This window comes from Mus caroli, chromosome 8 (genome assembly GCF_900094665.2).
Source record: "Mus caroli chromosome 8, CAROLI_EIJ_v1.1, whole genome shotgun sequence".
Lineage (NCBI taxonomy): Eukaryota > Metazoa > Chordata > Mammalia > Rodentia > Muridae > Mus > Mus caroli.
The window spans coordinates 75,433,160-75,445,832 of NC_034577.1; the positions used below are offsets into that span (position 1 = coordinate 75,433,160).

Below are 12,673 nucleotides of genomic sequence, written 5' to 3' on the forward strand. Positions count from 1 at the left end.
GGGCTGGCTCCAGGCATTCTTATGTTGTATATACCCGGGACCCATATCTGAAAGCCTCCCAGGGGTTTAGTACTTAAGACATCCTATCTATCTATCTATCTATCCATCAATCTATCATCTATTTGCCTATTTATTAAGACACAGCCTTACTATGTAGCCCTGGTTGGCCTACAACTCTTCCTAAACACCAGAGTCACCTGCCCCTGCCTCCAGAGTGTTGGGATTAAAGGTGTGGCCCACCATGCCTGGCAAGCCTGTGTTTGAGGTTGCTGATCGAAATTGATTTACAACTACAGTTGTATGTTAGAGCTCGCTCAGTGGTGCATTCTTAATCTAGTTTGTGCAGGCCTTGGGTTGCAGCCTCAGCACTTTGTTGTTGTGTCTTTCATTGAAATAGCATGAGTTGAGCATGAAGATGCATTCCTGTAACCTAGCACAAAGGACAAGGACCACCAAGGGCTGACCCTAGCCTGGGCTACATAGCAAGACCCCGCCTCAAAGGGGGAAAACCAAACCACGCCAGTGATTGGGGTTGGGGCAGGGATTGTCCTTAGTGCGAATGTGGAGCTGAGTTTGATCACCATCACACACAGAGCTAAAGTGCCAAGTCAGAGCCAGGGAGATGGCGCAGTACACAAAAGTACTTGCCTTCTATGAAAGTACTCGGAGTTTGGTCCTGGGATCCACATGATGGATGGAGAGAACTCAAAAATTGTCCTCTGACTTTTGAGAGTGGGCCATCACACAAATGCACAAAATAAGTAGGGTGTGGTGCTGCGTGCCTTAATCCCAGCACTCAGGAGGCAGAGGCAGGCTTATTTTTGTTAGTTTAAGATCAGCCTGGTCTACAGAATGAGTAGATCAAGGCTATTACAGAGAGAAACATTGTCTCAAAAAGCAAAACCAAAAACCCAAAATACACAAAATAAGTAGAAAAATAGCTGGTAGTGTTGGCCCACACCTTTAATCCTAGCACTCTGGAGGCAAAGGCAAGTAGAGTTTGAGGTTAGCCCAGTCCAGGACAGCCAGGGTTACACAGAAAAACCCTGTCTCAAAAAACCAAAATGGATGGGTGGATGGATGGATGGATGGATGGATGGGTGGATGGATTGCCGGTCAGCATGCCAAAACAGTTAAGTTGAATGTTTGATCCACACCAGTACTGGAGGTACACACACCCTTCAAGTGGGGATGGGCCTGGTGGGTTTTGTGTGGAAGCCTCTAGCCTGCCGTCTCCCATGCAGGTGGCAGCAGCTGGTGCCTTCGCACAGACGCTGCGGCGCTACACATCGCTCAACCACTTGGCGCAGGCGGCGCGGGCAGTGCTGCAGAACACTGCACAGATCAACCAGATGCTAAGCGACCTCAATCGCGTGGACTTCGCAAACGTCCAGGTGAGCACCATTGGGGCTGGGACAGGAGGGAGCGATGGGAGAGACGGCTGAGCGGCTGCCTGCTGCGCCCCAGGAGCAGGCCTCGTGGGTGTGTCGCTGCGAGGACCGTGTTGTGCAGCGTTTGGAGCAGGACTTCAAGGTGACGCTGCAGCAGCAGAACTCACTGGAGCAATGGGCAGCCTGGCTGGACGGCGTTGTGAGCCAGGTGCTCAAGCCCTACCAGGGCAGTTCCGGCTTCCCCAAGGCGGCAAAGCTCTTCCTCCTCAAGTGGTCCTTCTACAGGTGCGCGCCTGTGCAGCCGGGTCCTGGCTGGGAGGGATGAGACCAGGGGCAACCCAGTGTGTTAGAGAAGACCTTCCTTCAAAGGTGCGCCTGCTATAAGTGGTGGGTAGAGCTAGGGAAAGCCCGTTAGCTTGCAAGAGACACTGGGGAAAACAGCAAGGACCCAGCACCCCTGTCAGCAGCAGAGTAGGGTGAACAGCCCCGACATCCTGACAGTCTCTTGGTCACTGCCCCCAGCTCCATGGTAATCCGGGACCTGACCCTGCGCAGTGCTGCCAGCTTCGGCTCCTTCCACCTCATCCGGCTGCTCTATGACGAGTACATGTACTACCTGATCGAGCACAGAGTGGCCCAGGCCAAGGGCGAGACCCCAATCGCAGTCATGGGAGAGGTGTGTATGGTGAGGGACTAGGGACATGGGCAGGTACCAGGTGGTAGAACCCTGACTTTTTCTTTTTTCTTCTTCCAGTTTGCAAACCTGGCCACCTCACTGAATCCCTTGGACCCTGATAAAGGTAGCCATGCATGTCCTCACCTAGGATCTGGGTTCCAGGGGTAGGGGCAGATGATGGGGGGAGGCCAAGTGTCCCTGGAAATTTCAGTCTGTCGCTGAGCTGGGCCTGGTCCCTGTGCCCCAGATGAAGAAGAGGAGGAGGAAGAGGAGAGTGAGGATGAGCTGCCACAAGACATCTCGCTGGCGGCCGGCAGCGAGTCTCCTGCACTAGGCCCTGAAGCTCTGGAGCCACCAGCGAAACTGGCGCGGACTGACACTCGTGGCCTCTTTGTGCAGGCCCTGCCCTCCAGCTAAGCCTGCGACCTCCCTGCACCCCTCCACCTGCCCAGCCTGCTGCTGCCCCTCCAGGCCAGGGGCCGGTCCTTCAGTTTTTGTGCTTCACTGTTACCCTTCCAGCACATGCCAGAGCTGGAGAGGGTCCCTCCCCTTGACAGGGAAGGCTAGGAGAGTCTCCCTCATATGGGGCTGGTACAATCATGGGCGGGGCTGGGCAGAACCGAAGCTGCAAACCCTGACACAAAAGACGTGCCTTAAGGAACCTGCCTAGGTGTCCCTCTTTCCTGCCCCAGCTCACAGCCCTATTCCCCCACCACCACCACCCCAGAGGGCAGCAAGCCAGCTCCTCCCCTGCGGAACTGTTAACTTATTCTGCTCTCTGGCTTTGCACAGCCTGCTTGGGCAGGCGCAGGTGGGTAGCACCTTGGGACCCCCACCGTCAGCAGCAGTACCCCACTGCTCCCCTTTCTTGGTATTAAGTGCAATTAAAGCTGTGGGTGTTGCACCTTCTCCAGAGCTGGGTTCTCCTGGCCCCGCAGCCCAGAGAGGGGCATATTGTGAAGGGCCCCGGCCTCCAGCTTCCAAAGAGGAGCATCTGGCTGGCTGCAGGGCCAGGTGCTCCAGACCCGAGGCCTCGCCCTGCGCCTTCCACCCCATCAGCTTGTGACCGAAACCTGCTCCCAGAGATGCTTTTCCTCTGTGCAGTGCCCCTGACCCCCGTAACTATTGTGATTAGTGAGTGCCGCTTGAGCGGAGTCAGTAACTTGTTGGGTTTTTTTCCAACCATCATGGCCTTATCCGTCCCCGTTTTCTCAGTGTCTTCAATCTGTGATAGATGTTTATGGAGAAAAAGCAAGTCTGGCCTATTGTATAGAAATCCCTATTTTGTGTGCTCCGCGTGCTCCAGCTTTTGGGGTGGTCCTGCACACTCCCCATGGGCCTCCCTCCCCAGTGCTCAAAGTATCCACGCGCGTGGTAGTTTAGTGTGCTGTTTTCTACCTTTTGTAGTCTTTCTTAAAACAATAAATACTGCTGTGATCTTTGTCTACTGATGACGAGAGCAGGGTTAGGTGGGGCGTGTGTGTGTGTAGTGGTGTACTGAGGACAGAACAGGACACCAGCCAGGTCAGAAATAAAGCATTTAGTACATGGAACAAGGCGAGGCCGCCACGGGGCTCCCCCCACCCCACCCCCCAGGTGAGGGAGGCTGGAACCACTGGCAGCCCTAGAGGGCTACACTTGCAGCCAAGGACAAGGGCCAGAGCGCAGGAAGCAGGACTGGGCTTCGCTGGGGCAGGCCAGGCCTAAGGGGCTCCTCTCTCTGCCTTTCCCAACTTAAATAGGCATAAATAAAGACACATCCAGACTCTCGGGCCACCAGAGGCTGCTGTGCCAGTCCCGTCCATCCTGCAACCTAACACTAGTGCCGGTTGTGGCCCTTGTAGGGCCAGCCCAGGAAGGCGGTCCTCTCCGGGCCCATGGAGGTAGTTGGAGTCAGGGTCCAGGGCAGTCCAGCCCTCACAGCACAATCCAAGTGTACCGCTCACTGTCTGCCAGAACCTTCAGTGAGCACCCTGCAGAAAGGACACGCAGAACCGTGAGCCACCTTGTCCACTCTTGTAGCCAACTTGTGGCCTAACTAGACCAGAAAGCCCCAGAGATTCCTCACCCGCTTCTCCAGCCATAGCTGGATGCCACTCAGATCCCAGGACACTCCTTACGTCCAGCATGCCCGGGATCCAGGGTAAGATCAGGTGTCCTGCCCGGCTAGGGCACTTCCTACCTTTGTGCAGTGCCTCGTTTGTCATCCTGTTCACATAGCGGCCACTGCTCTCTGGCACCAGCCATTTCATGACCATGTCCACACAACTCTTTCGGTAGGAGCTCCAGACACTGCCACTGGAGACCAGGTAAATGAGTGGAGAGGAACTTTCCTGACAACCACCAGGGTTCCCTGGCAAGTCACTCTTGCTTTGCCTCACCTGGTCTGTCCTTTGACTTCAGTTAGATCACCCACGCTGACTGTCTCAAAGATGCCTGTGTTGAGGTCCCAGGCCACCTTGAGACTGGTGTGATAGGTCTTGGGTCTGTGGTGGTGGGAGGACAAGAGGGTGGTGGGCTGGTGAGTCCCTTGCACTGGCTCTCACTGCCCCAGTGACAGCATGGGCTCTTCAGGCTCTGTTCACCCTGCACAGAAGAGTCTGTGTGGCCCCACATAAGGTTCTCCAAAGGACCCTACCACTCACCGAAGCTGGCCCTCTTCAGTGGGAGCTGGGAAGGCCAAGAGCAGCAGGCCAATGTTGATCAGGACCTGGTTGGTTTCTGGGCAGACCTGGGAGCAGGCAGTGACAGTTACAGACAGAGATCCTAGAGTGGGAACACTCCTGCCTCCTGCTGTGGCCCAGCCTCACCTCCAAGATGACTATGTCATAGTCACTGAAAGAGCAGAACTGGTGACCCCAGGTGGCATCATGGCGGATGACCTCATTGATGACATACTCGAAGTCCAGGGTAAGCTGCTCCACTGTCAGGTACTGGCCCTGGGGGCAGAGAGCTAGGGCTAGCACCAACCACCCCCAGATCCTGGGTCACCCATGGCTTGCATCATGGATACCCACCTGCATGTCTGTCCGCTCTCGCATGGGCCGTAAGTTGCGGCCACGGAGATCAGTCACCACAAAAGGCAGGGAGATCTTGTCATCCTCAAACTCTGGGGAGGCAGGCAGAAGGTAGGAGCAGGCCAGCGGTCCTCTTGGGACTGCCCCATCCCAGATCCTGTCCCAGGAAGGCAGCTCACCATCCTCAGGCTCTGTCCCTTCCCCAGACTGCAACACATAGTGCAACTTGGTGTAATTGATGTAGCCAGGCTCAGGGGCAGTGGTCTCTGCAGCAGGAGGGCTGTCCCTGGGTACCACTTCCCCACTTGGGGCTTGCGGCTCTAAAGATGGGCGGCAGCGGCTGCTTGAGGACCCCAAGCTAGAGGGCAGCCGAGTTTCCTCCAAGGGACTACCCTTGGCCTCTTTGGCCCTGCGGAAGATGTCAGCTACAAACTCCTTGGCCTTGGCAATGGCTGGTGAGGGCTCAGGGGCTCCAGAGGGCTGGGCTGGGACCACCTCAACACCAAGACTGGGGAAGGCTGGGGCTGCCTCAGGGCTCCAAGGTCCTGGAGAGCTGGGTGGGGCTGGGGGCAAAGCTGTGTGGTCATACAGGATTTGGCAGAAACTGCTGTCACCTGAAAAAAAAGCATGACAAGTGGGCTTTGTCACCACAGTTCAAAGCCTGGATTAGAAACCCACCTGAAGGAGCCCCCAAGAGCCATTCGTGTTCAAGTCAGGCTGAGCCCTTGGAAGGGCATGAGTTCAGAAAGCACATATAGTCTGAACAAAGACCAGACCTATGCAGACATGCATTCATTCAAGACTTTTAAAAAGTATGCTGGCAGTAGAACCCAGGGCCTTTCTCATGCCAGGCTGGTACTCAAACCTCATCTTTGAACATTTTTCACGCTACTCAGAAAGGACAGAGCAAATGAGATGCACAAAGCTTTGCCCTTTGAGTGCAGTCTGCAGTGAGAACAGGTAAGAGCTAACTGTAAGCTCCTAACCAGACCAGACCAGACCAGACCAGCACAAGCAGACAGGCCACATTACTGGAGGAAGTAAGAGTCAGCGGAGGAACCTAACAAGCCACCAAGGAGTGCCATACCCCTCCCTATAAGCAGCACTATGCCTCTCAGGCTTTTGTCCAAGGGACCATGATGGGACACTCATGAAAGAAGTAAGTTAAAACTGCTTGGCATAAACTTCTAGGATAAGCTGAACACTATGGTAGGGATAAAGCCAATGCAGGTCCCTCAGTCCTCTATGGGGCCTCGTATGCGAGGCTCATGGTCAGCAGGTGGCACAGCCTTAGTAACGCTTAGATATCTCTTCCATTGTGACACAGGTTGTCCAGGGAGGGCTGGGGAGAACTCAAGCTGAGTTCCTGTCCTTTGCTGGTCAGCTTGCTCACATGCACTTGACCCCACCTCTTCCTTCCCGGGCCCCAGGGCAGCTACTTTAATCGGAATAGTCTTGAGTTCTCCCCAATCAAAAAGTGTTATCAGTTATCCTAAAAGTAGTACACAGCTATAGCTCTCTTTTCTGTGTCTGTGTCCAGCTGTAACATGTATGTCATAGCCTTCTCTGCTGTTCCACAGGACACTGACCTAGTCCTCCTCTACCTCAGGAAGAGCACCAGGAGGCACCTGACTCTGCTCTGGACCTGAACCCAGCTGTGCACTCCAGGCTTCTACAGGGAGGGAGCAGTGGGGCAGAGCTATGGTCAGACTCACTCTCGTCCTGCAGACACTGGCATCATCTACTTTCTAACATGTCACTCTAGCAAGACAGAGAGAAATGGCTCAGCAGGTAAAGGTGCCTACCACTGGGTATTTGGACCTGACTTCAAAATTCCTGGAATCCTCATTATAGAAGAGAATGAATTCCTGAAATGCATATGAATACATGCATGCATGGACAAACGTACAAATGTTTAAGTAAAATAAAATAAAATGTAATTTAAAAAGTAAAAAGAAAAATATACCGTGAAAGGCAGGTATGGTGATATACACACCTTTAATTCCAGCACTCAGGAGGCAGAGGCCTGGGAGTTCTAGACTAGCTAGGGCTTCACAGACACTGTCTAACAAAGGAGATTCCAGGAAATTTGTCACTAGTATTCCCTGACACCAAGGATACAAGACTGCCGAGTATGTACTGACTATGCTCTAACGTTGTCTGGGTGACACTGATGGAGGGATCCCAGCCCTGCCCATGTCACACCATCAATAGAGGGATCCTGGCACTGCCCATGTCACACCATCAATAGAGGGATTCCGGCAGTGCCCATGTCACACCATCAATGGAGGGATCCCAGCACTGCCTATTGTCACACCATCAATGGAGGGATCCCAGAAGGGCCCACTGTCACACCATCAGTGGAGGGATCCCGGCTCAGCCCACTGTCACACTATCAACAGTACATAGACCAGGTCTTTCATCTTCACACACCAAAGATGCACTGCTTAAGACATGTCCCTGTCCTCGGAGCATATTAACTGTACTTCATCACATCACCCTCTTTTTTGTCATGCTGGGCAGGAAAACGGTCCTCCATGTGCTCAGTAACTGGACACTATGTGGAGCAGCCCTGGGTTGACTTCAAGTAGCTATAAGGCATTCACTGAACATTCGAGCTCAGCCTTTCTACCTCCCAGCTACATAACCACGAGAGATGTAACCTTTGAGCCAGGGCCTACCTGCTGAGTGGACAGAGACAGCGCAGGCCACCAGGGAGTAGCTGGTGTTGAGCAGCACCACCTGATCCTTCTTGAGTTGGAAGGCGGGTTGGAAGGTGGGGAAGGGGTACACCACCTGGTATTTGGTGTGCAGCATGAAGCCGTGCCTCAGGCACTGTGCGCTTGGGTCCCCTGCAGCAAGACACATTATAGCTCACTTCATGTCCTGGCAGTGGGCCGGCAGCCACGTCTCCCTCTAGGGCCCCTGGTGCCTCACCTGGGTGGGCACGACTGGCGTCCTGGCAGGCAGCACAGCGGCCCCGAGGTGGCACAGCCACAGTGCTGATATAGATGTCACGATGGTTCTCATCGCTCATCATCATCATGTTCATGAGCATCCCGTTGGCCGAGCGCGTGCTAGGGGTAGCACACCCTCAGCCTCAGGCCCATGAAGGGGCTGCGAGCCCACCCTGCCTGCCCCACGCCACCCTGCCTGCCCCTAGTCTCACTTGAAACCAAACACGATGACCTTGGAAGCGTCGCTAGGCCACTCACACACAGTCAGGTACAGGTCACTGTATATCTCCTCGTCCTGGAAGAGCCGCACCTGCCGGACCTAAGTGGCATGCTCCATCAGTGCGAGCCTAAGGAAGGGCTACACCTGAAGCACGCTAGCTAGAAAAGAGCTCCCATTGCAAGTGGTCCAGACAGGCCTGAGCCAGAGAGAGCCCTGCAAGCTGGAGGGAACCTGACTGAATATATTACCTCTATGCCCACGGGAACAGAAACTGAAGTAGCCCTACCAAGAGGCAGGGCTCAAGGAGGAATGCTAAAGCCACTGTGACAGCCTGTGTGAATCTAAGAAATCTGCCTGCATCCTGGCCCAGGCCAAGGCTATCAGATGGGCTATGTGTGATACCTAAGCCAAATGAAATTACCAGTTTGACCTAAAAAATCAGCAACTCTACAAGGGTCGCCCCACTGGTGCATCACTGCCATTTACACATAGGACACAGGCTGAATGATACAGGAGCAGCTGAGTCCCTGCTGGCTGAAGGGTCAGCCCAGTGCAGGGCCTGCTGAAAGAGAAGGCCTAGTCCTACCAGCTTGAGCTTGCTGTGGACGTTGAACTCCCACCAGTAGAGGTGATATATGTAGAAGGAGAAGTCGTCGTCCCCACTGCTGCTGGTGTAGGAGAGGACATAGCGGCCACACTTGGAAAATCCCAGGAAGATATGGCTGTGGGCAGAATGGGCAGATGAGGACACGCCCACAGCCCAACCTGCCACCACCCAGCCTAGTTTCAGCCTCACCCTGCATAGAGAAAATCCTCATCTACGATGTTCTTGAGGGACACGCAGACCCTGGGGGGCAGCTTCCGGAAAAGACGAGGTGAGAGCTGCCCACTGATCTGGGGAAGAGACAGCCAGGGCTCTTTAGCCAAGCGGCCTCCCAGCCTCCTTCCCAGAGGCAGAGCCTTCCCCAGGCCCACTGCTGGGGCAGATGGAGACACCAAAGCCGAGTGACCTTACAAAGCACCCCACCCCCACCAAGGACCCAGGTTACATCCCAGCCGTAGCCCCGTTTGGATTCAGAGTCCTCCCAGCCCTAGCCCTACGTCTCTCTGTGGAAGGATCCCTCACTGGGACAACAGACTCCTTCCTGAAAACTGACGCATGAGACTAGGATGTGGGGCCATGCATTTATCTGCCTGCTCCCAATTAGCCCACAAGGGGACCCATCTCTCTCTTGATAATGTAGTTACTGTGCAGACTACAACCCACAGTAGAGACGAGGACAGCTTGCAGGAGTGTCTATGTCCTCTCACTGCGTGGCTCCTGGGGAATCACACACATTATTAGGTTTGGTGGCAAGAGCCTATACCTATAGAGCCTCCGAACCAAAAGCTCCCAGTATTCCCAATACTCCAATCCATTATTAAGAAAACCCCTTTCTTAATTAACTGCTACCTGCCAACCAACTGTCACACCCTAAAACATCACCAAGGAAGGATCTGAGGAAACAGGCATAAAGCTGACCACTGGGGAGCTATTCTGGCCCGCCTTCAAAAGATAGCCATCTAGTGGGAAAGAAGGCCTGGCACCTTGCCCCCAGCTCATCTCGACTCATGAAGGGAATGGCTTTGTCAGACAAGCCTTCCTGAGAGGATATAACCCTTGCCCAGGGAGTGTCTAGGCTAAGGGCAGAGCCACAGCCTTGCTTAGGGAGCACCAGGAAAAAGCACGGTTTGCCCTCACCCAGTTCCCAACTTCCTGTGCACATAGACAATCTTGCTCCACAGCTGCCCACCTAACATTATTCACATTCCTGTCCTTCCAGGTGTCCTCTGACAAGGGAGACAGAGCCCTAAGTGGCTTCCACTTTGAGAAGACCTGGCCCTACTCTGGAAACATTCCTCCATTCAATGAGTGAGGCAGACCTAGGTACAAGAACTAGTTATAGAGATGGTCAGAGCTTGGACAGTCAGGGAGCATCCAACAGAGGTTGCCCATTGTCGGTAGCAGGAGCTCTTCAGGGGTTTGGGGGAGAAGCTCCAACAGGGGCTGTGCTTTGAAAAATCGGTCTAAACCAAGGTCTCCCCTTCCTCCAGATTCATCGGACAGCTTCTACAGTAACCCGCCCATCAGCCTCCATCCCCGGTCTTTCCTCCATGATTCTCCCCGGCCTCCACCACCCCAGCCCCTTCCTTCTTGACTGATCTCGACTAGCAGCCTTCATTCAAGGCCCCCTGCAGGTGACCGGCCTCACTGGCTCCACACAAGTCACCAACCTTCGCCAGCCCAGCCCGCGCCTCAGCACCAGCCTCCACACCGCCAAACCCATCCCCATCCCCACCGCCCGGCCCGCCCAGCCCCCTCCCGGCCCCGCCCCCCACCTCGCCGCGCCGCCCTCCCTCCGCCGCCTCCCGCGTCCCCTCCTCCTCACAACCGGGCGCGCTCGCCTCAGACGCCAGGCCTCACCTTGACTCGCTCCAGCTGCTTGAGAACGTGTTCCCGCCGCCGCCCCACCGCCCGCTTCCCCCCGGTCCCCCCAGGGCCTCCGCCGGCGCTCCCGGCCCCGCTGTTCCGCTCCGATTTCGAGCTGGGCGCCATTTTCACCCCCTCCCTCCACTTCCGGAGCAACCGGTCCCTTAGCCCCGCCCCAGGCACTTTCTGATTGGCCTTTTCTCATTACTGCGGCCGGCCGGTTGGGTGACAGCCGGCATTCCTTGTCTCTTCCCGCTACGCTTGTCCATCAAAGCTATCTCGGTTTTTGGTTGGTAAAGATGGTAACAGCTCCCGCCTTATTCCCGCCCTTCATTAAAGATAAACCACTCAGAAACCACTCTGGCGCTCCTCGGCCAAAAAAATTCAACTGAATAGGCGAAGATTTCTGTCAGGCTTGACATTGTCACGCCCCTGAGTGGGTTTCCGTGGAGACCACTGGCCGTCGGGGCGGGGATATGGGAACCTGTGGTCCACAAGGGCCAGAATCTCCAGCCCTGGCTCTGGCTCAGGCTGGGAGGGCCGAGGCCTGAGGAGCATCCCTGGGCAGCTAGGGAGGAAACCAGGAAAAGGCGGTGGGGAAAAAAATGGCTCGTTTTAAAACATCTTCCAGGCCGGGCGTGGTGGCTCACGCCTTTCTAGCACTCACGAGGCAGAGGCAAGTGGATCTCTTTGAGTTTGAGGCCAGCCTGAGTGAGTTCTAGGACAGCCAGGGCTACACAGAGAGACACAGAAAAACAAACAAAGAAACAATTCCAAGCACCTTCCGGACGACGATGACGATGATAGCATCAGTCAGATATCATGCTGTTTTAAAAAATTTTTCATGGGTCAGGCGTGGTTCTGAGTTTGCACCTCCTGTGGAAGGCCTGTTAAGCCTATCATACTAATATCATAATGGTAATAAATATTACTGGACATGTCAGCTTCATGCACCAGTTTTGCCTACATTCACTCAATCTCTGCAACGGTCCTTTATTTTACACGTGGAACAGGCATAAAGTGAGCTCTCCTCAAGACATGGCACTTGTGTACCCAGACTGCTGGCTGCTCTTTTTACAGCCACATTCGGTTTATTGAGAACCCAGCTAACAGGACAGGTCATAAACAAGGAAATGAGTACCTGTCCTTGAATTCCAGGTCTGGGTAGAAAGGCAGTTGGATGCAAAGCAGCCTTGTGAAGGGGGGCGGGGGGGGGGGAGGAATATCCAGCAAAGACAAAGGTTTCTGGAGAGGTTCAAGACTAACCTGCCATGATGTATGGATTAGTGATGGGGACACTGCTGAGAGACTTACTAGGTGATCTCATCTTTATGCAAAGACTGGAGGGCTCACTAGCGTCCCCCCCGCCCCCCCGCCCTGAGCATGAGGAGAAAATATGACCCTGCATGTGCAGACCCAGCCTTAGCTGAATCATAGACTAGTGGACCCAGAGCAGGAGTAACTGGAGGAAGGAAAAGGAAGAGCAAGGAGGCAGTGTGTGTGTGTGTGTGTGCGTGTGTTCACAGTGTGCAGATGAAATGAGATTTTGCCCATGAAAGTGTATGAAAAGACAAGAGGTCAAAAATGGTCGTATCATTCTCCACCTTAATTTAGGGATGAGTTTTTTGGTTGGTTGGTTGGTTGGTTTTGGTTTTGGTTTCTTAGGGCCTCACTGTATAGCCTTGGCTGACCTGGAGCTTGCTATGTAGACCAGGCTGGCCTCAAACTCAGAGGAAACCACTGCCTCCTGAGTCTTTCACTGAGCCTGGAGTTTGTGATTTCTGTTAAGAAGCAAGATCCACCCAAGGCTGCTGTAGTGGGGAAGGAAACTTTAAGGAGAAACCTGTTTTACTGCCCCTCCTCATCTTCAGAACTTCTACTACAGACACTCCTTCCTCTAGGAGGCGGGGCTTACTTGCTCCCTGGTATGGGCACTTAAATT

At 54.3% G+C, this 12,673-nt stretch overlaps 2 protein-coding genes across 4 annotated transcripts in view; one reads left to right on the forward strand and one right to left on the reverse strand.

Annotated features, from left to right (window-relative positions):
• Rfx1 (regulatory factor X1) overlaps positions 1-3,518 on the forward strand; it is a 29,809-nt gene extending 26,291 nt beyond the window's left edge. For all 3 annotated transcript variants that reach the window (XM_029480556.1, XM_021169956.2, XM_029480557.1), the window contains 5 exons: positions 1,245-1,394; positions 1,468-1,676; positions 1,914-2,067; positions 2,146-2,191; positions 2,315-3,518. In XM_029480556.1, the coding sequence (XP_029336416.1) occupies positions 1,245-1,394; positions 1,468-1,676; positions 1,914-2,067; positions 2,146-2,191; positions 2,315-2,484 (729 nt within the window). In that variant the 3' untranslated portion in view covers positions 2,485-3,518. The remainder of the gene's footprint in view (positions 1-1,244; positions 1,395-1,467; positions 1,677-1,913; positions 2,068-2,145; positions 2,192-2,314) is intronic.
• A 72-nt stretch (positions 3,519-3,590) lies between these two features.
• Positions 3,591-10,944, reverse strand: Dcaf15 (DDB1 and CUL4 associated factor 15). Its single transcript, XM_021169626.2, has 13 exons — positions 10,726-10,944; positions 9,058-9,155; positions 8,848-8,983; positions 8,254-8,360; positions 8,022-8,161; positions 7,766-7,936; positions 5,264-5,698; positions 5,085-5,176; positions 4,878-5,006; positions 4,713-4,798; positions 4,449-4,553; positions 4,250-4,365; positions 3,591-4,040 (listed from the first exon to the last, which is right to left on the reverse strand). The coding sequence occupies exons 1-13, from the start codon at positions 10,855-10,857 to the stop codon at positions 3,985-3,987; spliced, it is 1,803 nt and encodes a 600-aa protein (XP_021025285.1). The 5' UTR covers positions 10,858-10,944; the 3' UTR covers positions 3,591-3,984.
• Between the last annotated feature and the right edge of the window lie 1,729 nt (positions 10,945-12,673).

What these genes read in the sequence shown, in the direction of transcription:
- Dcaf15 (XM_021169626.2), bottom strand. Translation starts at nt 10,857, where the DNA reads ATGGCGCCCAGCTCGAAATCGGAGCGGAACAGCGGGGCCGGGAGCGCC. An exon ending in TCCACAGCAAGCTCAAGCTG is followed by an intron (nt 8,361 to 8,847) that starts GTAGGACTAGGC and finishes CATGCCACTTAG; the next exon opens with GTCCGGCAGGTGCGGCTCTT. An exon ending in TGTCTCTGTCCACTCAGCAG is followed by an intron (nt 5,699 to 7,765) that starts GTAGGCCCTGGC and finishes CTTTTTTTTCAG; the next exon opens with GTGACAGCAGTTTCTGCCAA.